General features: G+C 37.5%; 1 protein-coding gene across 1 annotated transcript in view; it reads left to right on the top strand.

Moving 5' to 3' along the window:
* The window catches only part of mute (muscle wasted), a 40,433-nt gene extending 28,115 nt beyond the window's left edge, over positions 1-12,318 (top strand). The window contains exons 20-27 of the mRNA XM_071660247.1: positions 620-872; positions 1,192-1,399; positions 4,420-4,565; positions 5,776-5,907; positions 6,264-6,442; positions 8,362-8,581; positions 9,402-10,847; positions 12,143-12,318. Coding sequence (XP_071516348.1) covers positions 620-872; positions 1,192-1,399; positions 4,420-4,565; positions 5,776-5,907; positions 6,264-6,442; positions 8,362-8,581; positions 9,402-10,847; positions 12,143-12,238 — 2,680 coding nt within the window. The 3' untranslated portion in view covers positions 12,239-12,318. The remainder of the gene's footprint in view (positions 1-619; positions 873-1,191; positions 1,400-4,419; positions 4,566-5,775; positions 5,908-6,263; positions 6,443-8,361; positions 8,582-9,401; positions 10,848-12,142) is intronic.
* Positions 12,319-15,917: the final 3,599 nt, after the last annotated feature.

Raw genomic sequence — 15,917 nt, 5'->3', positions numbered from 1 at the left:
TGGAAAGGACTTTGGGAAGACCCAGCTCTGTGATGCATGTGAAAGACTAATAAATGGTGTTAATAGATTGTGTAGTAGAAGTAGTGAATGTGTGCAAGTATGGTTGGAGGAATGTTTGGATTGAATTTGATATAGGAATTCACTAGGGTTGCATATTATTACCTTGGCATGATTTTCTTGTAGGTAGTGTTTTCGTAGATTAGAAGACAGGTTAAGTGAGTGCAGGGTGAAATTTAACTGTATTAGAATTGAATGCCCATTACTACAGTGATTATATGCAAATGATTCTAGTCTGTCAGCTGAATCAGAAGAGTTGAGTAGAATGATAATTTTTTTTCTATGTCAGAAAAAAATGGTGTGATTTGTTAGAGGAAAATGGTGAAAGTGGGTGCAGGCAAGAACAAGCTTCTCAAATTTGAAATAAGGCCTGTGATTAGTTCATATATATTTTATAATGAGTAGATTAATGCAAGATTATGCTGTATGTTGGGAATCCATAATTTTCTTAATTGAATAATGACAAAGTACTCAATATAGTTGTAGTGTATTCCTTAGGTTCTTGTGCATAGTCTTATATGACATTAAAGACATATTAATCAGGACTTTTCTGTGCTTTCAGTAGTGAGAGCTTCTTCCATGGTACAAAACATGCAGCTGATGGCGACCTTCTTCAAATGGATGATGAACTCATGGAAGCTAATATCTCAGCCAGCCCATCTCATAACTTATCTCAGCCTGCAGCAAAAGTTCATCAATCTGAAGAAGACTTTGAAGAAGATTTTCTGGAGGATGAGGAGGATGAAGATGAAGAGGAGGAGGAGGAGGAGGATGAAGAAGAGGAGGAAGAGGAAGAGGATTTAGAGGCTGCACAGGTTAGATGTTCATGTGAATACATTTCAGTGGTATTGCAGGAGTAAATTTGATCTCATTTGCAGAGCTCTGTCTTTGAAATACCAGGTTATATATGAATAAGTCCCTCCTGACCAAACACAAAGCAAATGATATAATTGGAAAGTGGTGAAAGTAGGATATTTGTTATGTAAAGAAAATGTGATGAGTACCGGAATAATGTAAAAAACATTTATCACTCTGGATAGTGACTATTTTGAATATATTAAGGTTTTAAGGAAGAAGAATGCATCCAAATACATAGAATAAGTATATCATCCATGTAATTGCATGAACTTTTAGCAACGAGAGGAGCATCTAGCAGCTCTCCTTAAGGCATCATCAACCATAACATTTAGAAGAGGAGGTGGAGGTGATGGATATGAAAAAAAATTGAATGGCGTTGGAGATTTGGGTCAAGGAGAGAGGCGACTGACAAAGCAGCAACGGAGACTTCAGGCTCGCATCACTGCCCTTTCCTCCATACCAGACACTGCCGCACAGGATAAATGTGGGTACCTGTTCCCTTTCTGACTGATATGCTATTGAAAACTGGTTGACCTCAATAATTCAGTGTGTCATTAGTTTTCTATGTAGTTTCATAATGAAGGGTGACTAATCCTTAAGTTACTTTCATAACTGATCTTTGTGAAGCAGTTGATATATGGTTTGGTTTTACTTTTTAAGGAAATGAATGAATGAACTGACGTGGAAGGGATGTGTAATATTTGTGTAATGTTTTCAAATGCAGGCAGATTATAAAAAATCTGTAACCCTTAGGACCAAAGCAGACTGGTTTTTTACAGATCTTAGAAATACTGTATGAGCAGAGTGATGTATATACTCAGATAATCAGGGTTAAGTGTAATTATGGTGTAGCCATGAAATGAGTCTGCCATTGATTAATTAGTCAAGGATTGTAAAGGGAAAGGTGTTTTAGAGGAAGTTTTCCATATTTCAGATTTTTTCTCCAAAGTTTGTGTTTTAAGAGAAAGGAGAATTCTATAGGTTATTCATAAACCTACTATCATAAAACAAGTTTCTTATCATTTTAAGGCTCAGGGGAAATTCAGTAGTGTCTTTTGCTGAGATGACAACTCACTCATTGGATGAATGCTCTTATGTTCCCAGTTTTTGCATCTAAACAAATTTCAAGTCTTCTCTATAAAGGAGAAATTTCTATAATTCTGTTGTGTCTTTACCTGTAAAAGCTTTCCCTCATGGAAAGGAAGTCCAGTTTCTTGCCTGAGTGAATAATCTTGCATGTAATTGTTTTCAGTGGCAGCTAAGTCTCATTAGTCAAACTTATGTGGAGCCTTTTATGTTTATGATCTGAAAGCCACCTTTATATAGATGGAAGGCAGCCATTGACTAGGGAGGTATGTGGCCAGTACTACCCACCTGGGTGTCAAGAGGGTTAATGACAACTGCGAAGTGAGCCAGCACTTCACTGGTCGTCAAGTTGCACTTCTCTGACCCAGGTAGCTGTCTTTTCTTTCTGCCTCACCCACTGGACTACTGCCATTTTGACCACAAACATACAATCTCTCCTTCTCATACATAACACTTGGCAACGCTTAACTCACGCCGCTCACTCTTTGCAACTCTAGATTTTCTTGCGGTTAGCACTGTGTGCTAGCCCTGCCTTTTGGCAAAGTGATAGGAGCAACAGACAGAAGTAGGTAAGAGCATTAGGTAGAAATAGTAGGTAGGAACATTAGGCAGGAGCATTAGGTGGTAGTCTGTAGGAACATTATGTAGAAGCCTCTGCAAACACTGCACTAGACTTGCCCTCTGCCAGTGGCCTGTTAAGGGTGAGGCACGAAGGGCAAAGAAGTGGTGCTGGAGTTCACTCGTTATGGAGACTCTATAGCCATGGCCACCCCCTTGTGGGAATTCCAGAAGGGAACAGGCATCAGAGATGTAGTAGTAGCCATCAATGATTCTTCTTAGTGACTTGAGTACTTAAGAGTTATGATAGATATGATCAAGCTTACTCTAAGCCATCTAGCTATCAAGCAGTAATAGATCAGAGACTGAAACTTCCATTTTCATCTTGGCTATCTGTTTCTTATAAAGAACTTTTTCTAATTACCTTAGTCTTGAAACTGCATTTCTCCTCCACAGCAAGTTAATGTTCTCTTTATTCTTTGATTAAGATGAATTACAATACTTCCCTTATATTGAGATATATTTTCCAGTATCAGGCTTTCTAACAAGCCTTCCATGATCATTGACAGTTCCTTATGCTGTCAGTTTCAGTTGTATCTCACTCCAGTTTTCCAACGTATCACAGAAATCTCAAAGGAGAACAATGGGTTTTTGTCATCCCCACACTGTCCAGAGGTTCCAAAGGCAACTTCTTTAGACAAAATTTTCTTCTTTGGGCCTGTTTGCCTTTGCTGGTAGCACTTACGTGGGTTTCATTATTTGATGCTTGTAAGTAGGAGATTCTCCCTTGAGTCACAGTTTTTGGAAATTATATTTTGCCTATTCATGAGTGTATGAGAGGATTGTTTATCAAGAACCAGTTGTGTTTCTTTGAAGTTACCATGATTCAGTTTTCCTGAATGCAGATAGGAGAGAGATATTGTACACATGGAAAAGTTTAGACGACTGGTCCCCAGACCTCACTTGAAATTTATTCTCTATTGGAACAATAGATACAGAGGCTGCAAAAGCACCACTGACAAGGATCACATATACTCTGAAAGCATTGTAGACATTTGGAGCTTGAAATCTGAATGCATTCTATCTGAAAGTATTTGACACTTATAGGCTGGCAAGGGGAAAGATCTGAAACTAACTGAATGAATATCTTTAAGTGGATGTGATCTGCCTGGCAGCAGTGGATATATAGGCTTGTGGACCTGTTCTTAAACTTGTTTGACTTATAAGGGGAGCACCAGTGCTGCTTTGTTCCTCAACATATTTTGAAGAGACTGGTCATGATAGATGTAAGGTACATTAAGATAAGGTATGATGAGACACTTTGTTGCCCAGGTGAAGGATGCACATATGCCCTACTCACCAAATATAGACCACATTTCCAGTTTCTTAGCTCGAATCCATAATCATTAGATATGTTGAAAGATACTTTCTATCCTAGACTGCAGTTTTGTTTTTCATTGAGTTTCTGGTTTTAAGCATTTTTTGCATGTAGATTATGTGAACAAAGAATGTTTTTGCTATCACTTTTACCCAGTGGTTCATTTTGTTAGGTAGTTTTTATTTTTTTAATCCTGACCAAATGGGCTTGAGTAGAGTTGTACCATATTTTTATTAACTTCAGGGGCATGTTTAAATTCTGTTTACATGTTATTTTGATTGTTAACCCTTGATATTCTCTTGTTAGTGGTTGATTTCAGTGGCCACAATATTGGTCATATCTAAAATGTTACTTATTGTGTTTTGTCAGACCAAGGCTTGAATAGGAACTCAGAACTATTATGTCTTGTATTTATCCTCTCAAGGCTCAGAAAAGTCTCAAAATCAGAACCCATTTTCTTACAGTATATTCTTTCCTTTCAGTTGTGGCACAGAGTTACCTGATGCGAGTTAGAGAGGCATTAATGGGAAAAAATCCAGCAGCTTTTAAGGAATTTTTGTGTATATTGACAGAGTTCACACAAAACCCTAGCAAGAGCCCATTTGAACTCTACAGTCAACTGTGTGAGGTATGTGGAAGTACATTATTGATCCCTTCAGAACTCGACATTAGTGTCTTATTTTTGATAGATAAAGTAAGTTGGAACATTAAGAAGAGACTTTAGGCAAGAGTAGTAGGTAGGAACATTAGGTGGGAGCATTAGGTAGAAGTAATAGATTGGAACATGAGGTAGACACATAAGGTAGAAGTCTCGGAAAACACTGCACCAGAGTTGTCCTCTGCCAGTGGTCTGTAAAGAGTGAACTGGAGTTCACCTGTTAAGGAAATTCTTACTGTGGCCATCCCTTTGAGGGAGTTTTTGAAGGGAACATGCATCAGAGATGAGATTGATATTGATAGATAAGTAGAAGATATGTAGATATGTATATGTATATGTATATATGTTGATATGTATGTGTACATGTATGGGCGTTTATGTATACATATGTGTATATGAGTGGATGAGTTGTTCTGTTTCCTGGTGGCACCTCGCTGGTGCAGAAAATGGTGATCAAGTGTAATAATGATAATAGTAATAATAATGATAAAAATAATGATAATAATAATAATGATAATAATAATGATTATAATAATAATGATAATGATAATGATAAAGTAGAAGATTGTGTTCACTGTTACTTAACATCATGACCATATCTCAGATACATTATTTTAGTGGAGACAATAGTAAGTGATAGTGCAGAGAGAGAGAGAGAGAGAGAGAGAGAGAGAGAGAGAGAGAGAGAGAGAGAGAGAGAGAATCCACTGCATTTTATTGTGAGTGTTGACATTTCTAGTATACATTTCCAGTATATTGCTGAAACAGAATGGGCAGTTATGAGTAATCTCATATCAAAGTTATTCATTATAAAACTAAAAATTTTTCTATTTTCTGAGGGGTTATATACTGATTAGTTATTAAGCTTAAGTAGATTATTTCAGTAGTTTACACAGACTTGTTATGCCAGGTGCTTCTGGTCCTTCAGCGTGTGGAAGCTAAAAAAGGCGTACTTTGATTAAGTTTAATTAATGGAGACAGCTAAAAGTTAGATATCGCCTGATTAAACTGTTTTGAATGTATAATATTTTCCTCATATTCTGTTCAGAAATGCAATTAGATTTGATTTTAAAAAAATGTGTATGATGAAGCTGTATGCACCTAATCCACTTACAGAATTGGAAATATAGGTCATGATGGTGTTTATTTTGTATTATTTAAAGTTTCTGATTTCTTACAGGTGTTAAAAGAGTTCCCACATCTCACTGAGGAGTTTGTGTCCTTCCTTCTTCCCCAGCAAGCTATGGCATTAGGCAAATATGCTCAATATTGTGCAATACACCGCATGAAGGACTTCTTGGAAAAACTGGAGGTATGTGTCATTTTGCATATTTAAAAGAATTTTTTCTAGTCCAACTTGATCAAAGAGACAATTACTTAGGAAAATTGTAGAATGTCTGGCTTAGATTGTTTCTACAGGAGTTTCAAGTAGTAGAATAACAAAGTTCTTCCCTCATTCCCTCTGTTTCTTTTGGATAGATTCATCATTGACCACATCCTTCATAGTAGAGAACTATGTGCATAATGTTGAAGAAGACATAATTTTCAGTGTTATCTCAGTATTTTGCAGTGAAAGAAATAAGTCTTGCATTGAAAGCATTAAGTAGAGGAATGACAGTTATACAAAGAGGATTTTTACTCATTTTTATTATCTCAACTTCTTCACAGCTGCAATATGGCAAACAACCTCAAATCATTCAAAAAATCATACGGCTTCTTCAGTCTATGCAAGCCCGTTCTGATCTGAATATTGAAGAAATAAAATCTGCCATGACCCCTCTCCTCAAGTACCCACATTTAGTAGAGTGCTTTGCTCAGTGCTTTCCATCACAGCCTCCAGCACCAAGGTAAGTTCATTGGTCATCATTGTCTTTGCTATGTTGCCTTCTATTCAATTAGCCTTCATACTGCAGTTGTTATTTCTCACTAAGATGAATCGGTTAGGCTCTGAAATGTAAAGCTTTTGTTCCCTTCAGTAATTATCAGGTTTTTGTCTTCTCCTGGAGGCTTTTTATTTTTCTTTGAGCTTTGTATCTTACAACTTTTGATCTGCATTTATTCACCCATGTCAATTCACATAAACCTTTTCAGTCCATCACCAATAATGTTTCTGCTTGATTGATTGCCAGATGTTAGCTTTGTAAAGGGCAAGCTGATCTCAGCTTTTGCTTATCATTGTAGCATGTAGCTGAAAGTAAACAAATGACCGTTGGATCCCATTATGTAATTTTATTTTTGTTTGTAATTGCTTCCTCCACCTTACTAAGGTTGCATTAGGACTAAATGAATAGTGGCCCCATTTGCACACTTCCTTTCTTTAGGTGCCATGTATGATGTATTGAAAGCATGGTAGCATGATCATGAACCTTGTATGAGTCAAAAACCTTTTAGTGTTTTGTTAGTGTCTGTCTATTTATATCTCTGACGCATGTTCCCTCCGGCAACTCTCATTGAGGGGGTTGCCATGTCAAAAGAGTCTCCACTTGATGTCTTTTCTAGATATCTCAATGTTTTTAAAACCTCCTCTGTACTCCAGCTCATTGGTGATAGGGCTTTAGTGTCTCCCACTCTGAAAACACTTTTGATCTTGTTATTCAGTTCTTAACATATCCTAACATCATCCTGTACAAATCTTCCCTCTAAATCCTTTAGCCTGATTAACTGCTCCTTAACTGACAAGTTATATGTCACCCATGTTTTCACTATTGCACATCTGAAAGTACCTTTATGCTTTTGTATCACATGTTCTTCCCTCTTTTTTTTACCATTGTGTAGCCTAAATGGAAAAGAAAAGCAAGCACGGGAACAAATTCAAAAGCACATCCCTTCAGAGAAAAAATACCATTTAGTCCACATGCCCAGCTCATGCCAGAGAAAGAATTGTTTCCAGAACTGCATGAAAATAGATTAAAGGGAGGGGCATAGGAGTATTAAGAGGTGCAAAATGACGTTTGGCAATGTTAGAGTTATCCAAGGTTTCGAAGAGAAAAGAGTGCCAAAATGAATTGCTTTGTCATTAGGAGAGACAATTGAAGTGTCATTGGAAAAGCAAAGGAAAGTTGTTAGAGACTAGCTAAAGACCAGAAGGACATCTCAGTGGAAGAAGAGGAGTGGTTGTTGCATATGCTTTGGATAAAGGAATGCATTGCCAATAACATATTATATCCTCTCTCCTGCAGTGCTGTACCTGTACATATTTCTGAAACATATTTGTATCTTTTTTGAAAAGACTATCTCAGACTGTAAAAGTGTGTTCATTTATTTTGGTTATTACTCTAAAATGTAAATACTAAGTATGATTTAATTGATTATGATTGTCAGATCACCTTTTATTAACACGATTGTTATTTCTTTGGTATTTTTTCTAATTTTCTTACACTGTGATTGAGTCTTGCCCATTAACCTCACTTAACTGAGACTGTCCATCATAATATACTGTAAGATGACTTGCAACATCTAATTCCAAAACCTCTACATGCTGCCCATCTTTTGTGTTTGTTCGATGAATATACTAATGTTGGTATATTGATATTAGCTTTCAAAGAAAACACTACCATAAGGGAAGTGACTAATGTTTTCACCTATTTCATGTTTATTGAACAGGTAGCAGGAGCATTAATGGGATGGCCTTGATTAGGGCCTCAACTGCCCATGTTGTCTCAGCTAACCTAGAAAAAATATATTCACTTTTCAGGTATTTCCGATTGGACTTTGATGTGGAGGTGGCTAGTAGTCTCCTATTTATTAACATGTGTTTTCTTTTCAGCTTACAAAGTGACTTTGAAGATATATCACTAGACCATCCAGGAACTCCTGACAGTATGGAGAGTTTGATTTTACCAGATGATGACATTAACACCTCTCCCAATCAGTGTATGTGTCCATGTCATGCTTCAGACTCAAGCTCACCTACTAGTGTTACAGGAGCACATCATAATCCCACCAACACTGGACGGACTGAACACTGTCTTTCATGCGCATTAAGGGTTAGTATTGTCTTCCCACTCATTTTTATTTAACCTACTTATGAAAGACAAAGTGAAAATTTGTGAGCTTGAAAAAGTGGCTTGTGTGCAGATACTACAAGAGAGTGAAAAATGGCTAAGGATTAGAATAAATGAGTGGATTTGAAGAGGTCTGTAGTCTGCTATATATATATATTCACCCTCCTCCGCACAACTCTATCTGTAGCCCATGCCTCACAACCATATAACATTGTTGGAACCACTATTCCTTCAAACATACCCATTTTTGCTTTCCAAGATAACTTTCTCGACCTCCACTCATTTTTCAATGCTCCCAGAAGTTTTGCTCCCTCCCCAACCCTATGATTCACTTCCGCCTCCCTGGTTCCATCCGCTGCCAAATCCACTCCCAGATATCTGAGTTTTTCTTCATCTGTTTCCTGGCAATACCTCACTGACACAGGAAATGGCAATCAAGTGTAATGATAATAATAAGTATTCTTATTTATTTATTACATTTAATCGCTGCTTCTCATGTCAAAAAGTTAGCGCCAGGAAATAGATGAAGAAAGGTCCATCTACTCATATACACACATATATACATATTTGCACATCCATGTTCATATACATGTGTATGATGCATGTAATATCATGTATGATAAATTCATATGAGGAACAGAAATGGGTCATACTGAAGTTTTTCCTCAGTATCTTTGATTAGTTATGATTTTACATATCCATGATTTTTTTTTTCACTATTTATGCTATTGAAAAGTTTTGAATTTGATACTTGGTATTTCTTGTTGTTGGACATATCATTAGATTACATTGACTTTTTCAGTTTTCAGAAGGACGAGTCTATCTTCAGTGTGGCAAAACTCTTCGTCCTGCTAGGGTAACTTACCATGCAGTGGATCTCAAAAAGGAGGAATTTGATGAAAAAAGTAACCAAGTTTCAACAGTTGGAGGTAATGTTGCTACTGAATGTAGTGAAACATCCACAAAGGGAAAGAGTGTAGGAAAAGGAAAACTTTCCCAAACAAAGGATTCCAATGAAAGTGTCAGTGCAAAAACCAGAGAAAGTGTAAATAAGATGTCACCTAGTAATAATGCAAATAGTACCACAGCTCACGTAAATAGCAGCAGTGTCTTGAAAAGTAGAACTGCAGTTGCAAGTGAAGAGAAGTGTGTGAGGGATGATACTGGTAGCCATACTGAAAAGAAGGATGCCAAAGGCAGAGGTGATGATATTGCACTTGTTGTTGAACCTGTTTTTAGCAGAAATATTGAGAATACATATTCTAAAAGTGAAAGTCACTTAGATGGAAAAATTCCTCATGTGAAGAAAGCTTGTCTTGTTAGAGGTTTTGAAAGGACAGAAGGTACCACACATGTAGACAGTACTTTCGCTAAGTCCACTAGTCAGACTAAGTCATGTTCAATGCAGAATAATGTTAACCCTTTAAAAGGAAAAACTAGTGGGTTTATTACTGAAAACTCAAGTAGATCTCAGAGAAACAAAGAGTCACCATTGCTCCCTTGCTCACCCCCTAAAGAAATTCACAATGAGAATGCCGTTTTACCATCTTGCTCAAAATCAAGCTCTTTTTGTAATGTTAGTACAATGGGGGAACTTCTTGCTCAGCATGTAAGTGTAATAGATGAACGAACCAACCCTAGTGCCAGTGCAGTGATTGTAACGGACAAATTTGAGCTACAGAAGGAGCACAAAGCTACACTTTGCCATGTACCTCTTAAAACTCCTTGTCACCAGAAAACAACAGACACTGTACAAAACTCAAATTCAAAAACTGTATCAAACAAGACCTTGTCTGTGCATAGTGCTGGAAACATCCAGAATTCATGCAGTTTATCCAAGTCTTCCCTTTCAAATGATACCTCATTAAGAGATTCAAAAACTTCCTCAGAAAGCATATCATTTTCATCTTCATCATCAGATGTGAAAAGCTCTACAGATTCATCCATCTCCTTCTGCCCCTCCGCAGTTTCAGGTTTTAGAATATCTTCATCTCCATCAACCTTTTCTGTAATAGAAACAGAAAAAGCAGCCAGGGGTGTATCTGAAGATGTAGAGTCATCACCATTGCTTTCCTCAACAAGCAAGCAAACTGTTCCTATGTCAGCTGCATCTCCTACATCTTTCAAAACTCTTACTTGGACCAAAGATGAGGACTGGATGATCCTGACAAAGGTGCAAGAAAAGGGTGCAACTGATGCTGTCTTTCAAGAAATAGCAGATGCTTTACCTTTGAGAGACTATTATGAGGTTAGTTAGATACTTGGTATGCTTCTAAATTACATGTTTTTATTCATATTCATTCATTTGTAAATCCTTGAATGAAAGGACAGCTATTTTTCTAAAAGCGTAACTCTGCATTGGGTTTTTGGGGTTGTCTTACCTCAGCATCTCAGCCTACTGTTGGAATTTTCTAATGCTTCCTTGATCAGCCAGCTAGTTTGATGCCCGTGCCTTACAGGGATGATAAGATATACTTTATATTTATAAGTAGTAGGTTATAGACTACAGTGACTGAAGTTAGTAAATCATAGTTTGTTTTTTGCTCTCATCAAAGTTTGAAGGGTTCATGCTTGTGGTCCTGTCCAGTCAAGCAGATGGTGATGACATAGGAAATCCAATGCTGACGATTCAGTTATCCTCAACAATTACATTCTGTGGGTCAGCTCTCAAAAGCAGATTAAGATATTCTTCAGTGAGATCATCATTTGATAAAAACGTAGCTTAATCAAGGGAGTAGATTTTCCAGTCTCCCTGTAGCAGGTGTCTGAGGTTTGTGTGTAAACATAGTCCATTTAGTTTTGCAAACTATTAAGTTACAATGAAGAGAAATAGTTCATCTAATACTAGCTTATATCTTGTGAGCTTTTGCATTTCACCCTGCCATTAAGGCTTGTACATATGGCACACTTATTGGATTCTGCATCCCCTAGTTTCTGTGTGAAGACCAGCCACATGAGGATTGACTGCTTTTTTTTTCTTTTATCCCCTCGAAAAGTAAAATTGGAATTCTCAGCGTTCCAGTCATAAGTTGACCTATGAGAGGGATCACATGATAACTCTCCTATTACTGAGGACTGTACAACAAGGTTATTGGAAAATCTTGTTGCACTGTCGGGGAGTTGGCTTTCTTTGTTAGATTCCATCAACTATTACTGATCTGGAAAGTGATCATGTCTAATAAGTCTCTCCTGCCAAATCAAAAAGTTCTCCTCTCTACACTCTCCCTCTCCCTCCCCCAAAACACAAAATGCTTTCCCTCTTGTAATTATTTGCTTAGGCAGCCCTCATTTTCATGTATATTCTTATTGCATATAATTACTTAGTGTAAGGAAATGATTCGTACATGTGCGATAACAAACATATATTTAAGAGTTTAAAGATGCAATCATTTGAAATGTTAAGGAAACTTCTTGTACCATGCATCTTTTATTGTGGGAAATAAGCTGCATGATAAGTGGAAGAATGATCCTTTATGTATTAGTTTTTAGTCATTTACAGATGAATACCGTGATATTAAAGTACCTGCTAATTTTTTCTTTCAGGTATTTGACCGTTTCAATAAGCTGGTGAAGCTGATGATGGAAGACACAGATATTGAGGATTCAGTGTCAGTCAGCAGTGAAGACAGTACAATTTGACATCAGACAGAGTAATATGAACAGATTTTTATTTATATACCTTGAAATACATTTTTATGTATTAAAGTTTTACAACAAAATGCTTGTTTTGACAATCATCCAGTTTACACTGATTGTTGTCACTGTATATCCACAGTAATCCACTGGAATTGTGCTGGTTTGATCTCTTCTTCAGCATATGTCTTTCAGGCCCATACTTCTAAACCTCTCCAGCAACTTCTGCAATTTAGTCTTGCCTTCTCTTCTTCTCACCTGATCAATCTGTAGCTAACTTTCTGAGATAACCAAACTCTTCAGCAACTAATTTTTCCATTAACTCTGCTATAAATCATTCCTCATTTTGTACATCCTCCCTATCTCTCATACCCAACTTGTATGGCCTCCTACATTTTCCCAGTGCAAAGTCTTCTGAGTACTTTCTCACTTACATGTGGGCAAGACTTGTGGTCCAGGTGCCATATTTCCTTATTCCCTGAGACAGGGTACCTCTGAATTAGAGCTGATCCTTGCTTACCTATTTCATTTTTGTCTGAAAACCTAAACTTTTTTCATAGAACATATTTCTTCTCTCAATTTGGATTTGTGTAGTACCTCAGAATGGTGAAATGAGGTTCAACTGTCCAAAAATGCATATTCTGCCTATAGTATATATATATATATGTTTCATACTATTCGCCATTTCCCGCATTAGCGAGGTAGCGTTAAGAACAGAGGACTGGGCCTTAGAGGGAATATCCTCACCTGGGCCCCTTCTCTGTTCCTTCTATTGGAAAATTAAAAAAAAAAAAAAAGAGAGGGGAGGATTTCCAGCCACCCGCTCCCTCCCCTTTTAGTCGTCTTCTATGACACGCAAGGAATACGTGGGAAGTATTCTTTCTCCCCTATCCCAGGGATAATTATTTAGAGATATATAAGTGAAATTCCTACGAGTGACTATTATTTTTGATTGTAGATGATCAAGGAATTTTTTTATTTCGATCATTGTTTAGAGATATATGAGTGAAATTCCTACAAGTAACCATCATATATATATATATATATATATATATATATATATATATATATATATATATATATATATATATATATATTTCTTTTTCTTTCAAACTATTCGCCATTTCCCGCATTAGCGAGGTAGCATTAAGAACAGAGGACTGGGCCTTTGAGGGAATACCCTCACCTGGCCCAATTCTCTGTTCCTTCTTTTGGAAAATTAAAAAAACCGAGAGGGGAGGATTTCCAGCCCCCCGCTCCCTCCCCTTTTAGTCGCCTTCTACGACACGCAGGAAATACGTGGGAAGTATTCTTAATCCCCTATCCCCAGGGATAATATATATATATATATATATATATATATATATATATATATATATATATATATATATATATATATATATATATAAATATCACTCTTTTTCTACAGTTAAATTTCAAAGCATACCAATACAACCCTGCAATAATATGAACCTGTAGGTTATAACCATGTTCTACACTGGGGGTGTTGTATATGTGTACGTATTCCATACACCCTCCTAAATATACCTGCTCCATTCATATTTTTACATTCTGCAATTATGTCTTAAGCTCCCTTGTCAGTGACATGAACCAGCTACACCATCCACATCTGAGGCCATGTTTTAAGATGGCAAAATTGTTCCACTACTAATTAAAATGATTAGTCATTAATTACTTGAAGTGAATGGAATTATGGTACCTGTGGAAAGACAACAGATACCTCTGCAAGTTAGATGATATGAATACACCTTATCATCATTTATACCAAAATTACACATTATGATACGAGTGGAGGTATGATTAAGTTTCATGGGTACTGTGGTAAGTAAAGTTATGATGAGGTGGTACCTGAAATACTGTGATGTGAGTGGAAGTATGGTGAGGTAAGTCCCATTGGTAGTGAAGGAATAGTGATGAAGTCCTATTGATACTGCAAGTGGTGATATGGTAAGGTGGTCCCAGGGACACATATTAGTGGAGGTATGGTAAAGCAGTCCCAGGGACACTGATATGATTAGAAGTATGATGAGGTGGCCCCAGGGACACTGATGTAAGTGGAGGTATAGTTAGGTGGTCCCAGAGATAGTGTTATATGGAGATATGGTGAGGTGGTCCCCGGAGTGCTGTGATATGAGTGGAGGTATGGTGAGGTGGTCTCAGGAATACTGTGGATGGAACCATGGAGGCAGAAGTAAGTCATAGGGTGGGGGAGGGGGTGAAAGTTCTGGGAGCGTTGAAAAATGTGTGGAAGTCGAGAACGTTATCTTAGAAAGCAAAAATGGGTATGTGTGAAGGAATAGTGGTTCCAACAATGTTATATGTTATCGAGGCGTGGGCTATAGATAGAGTTGTGCGGAAGAGGGTGAATGTGCTGGAAATGAGATGTTTGAGGACAGTATGTGGTGTGAGGTGGTTTAATTGAGTAAGTAATGAAAGGGTAAGAGAGATGTGTGGTAATAAAAAGTGTGTGGTTGAGAGAGCAGAAGAGGGTGTTTTGGAATGGTTTGGTCACATGGAGAGAATGAGTGAGGAAAGATTGACCAAGAAGATATATGTGTCGGAGGTGGAGGGAACGAGGAGAAGTGGGAGACCAAATTGGAGGTGGAAAGATGGAGTGAAAAAGATTTTGAGTGATCGGGGCCTGAACATGCAGGAGGGTGAAAGGCGGGCAAGGAATAGAGTGAATTGGATCGATGTGGTATACCGGGGTTGACGTGCTGTCAGTGGATTGAATCGGGGCATGTGAAGCGTCTGGGGTAAACCATGGAAAGTTGTGTGGGGCCTGGATGTGGAAAGGGAGCTGTGGTTTCGGGCATTATTGCATGAGAGCTAGAGACTGAGTGTGAACGAATGGGGCCTTTGTTGTCTTTTCCTAGCGCTACCTCGCACACATGAGGGGGGAGGGGGATGGTATTCCATGTGTGGCGAGGTGGCGATGGGAATGAATAAAGGCAGACTGTGAATTGTGTGCATGGGTATATATGTATGTGTCTGTGTGTGTATATATATGTGTACATTGAGATGTATAGGTATGTATATTTGCGTGTGTGGACGTGTATGTATATACATATGTATGGGGGTGGGTTGGGCCAGTTCTTTCGTCTGTTTCCTTGCGCTACCTCGCAAACGCGGGAGACCGACAAAGCAAAGAAAAAAAAAAAAAAAAAAAAAAATATATATATATATATATATATATATATATATATATATATATATATATATATATATATATATATATATATATAACATGACCCTTCCTGGATTCCCCTTGGAAAGCATGTTGCTGTGGTTTCCAAGTAGATTTTGAGTCAACCCTATATTTCCTTTATTTTGAACGCTAAATTCATGATGTGCATCAAAGGAGGTGTGTCCATAGGCCTGTTGTCATGGAGATAATTGAGACCAGAGCCTTAATGAGTCACGATGCGATAATGGATCTAAATACGGATGCCAATAAATCAATACATAGGTAGTGGATGGTGGAGAGAGCCATTTCATCAAGAACACACTATATCATTCTTGAATTATTATTATTATTATGGTTATTATATAAATGTGTATAATGCAATCAGTTAATTGTAGTAGTTGAAAGAACTTACCGAAGGTTGTAGTCTAGAATTTTGTATTTCGCGGATAATGAATGTCAGATGCAGCTGGCCAATGA

Source organism: Panulirus ornatus, chromosome 69 (genome assembly GCF_036320965.1).
Source record: "Panulirus ornatus isolate Po-2019 chromosome 69, ASM3632096v1, whole genome shotgun sequence".
Lineage (NCBI taxonomy): Eukaryota > Metazoa > Arthropoda > Malacostraca > Decapoda > Palinuridae > Panulirus > Panulirus ornatus.
This window is presented reverse-complemented; position numbering and strand designations above follow the sequence as displayed.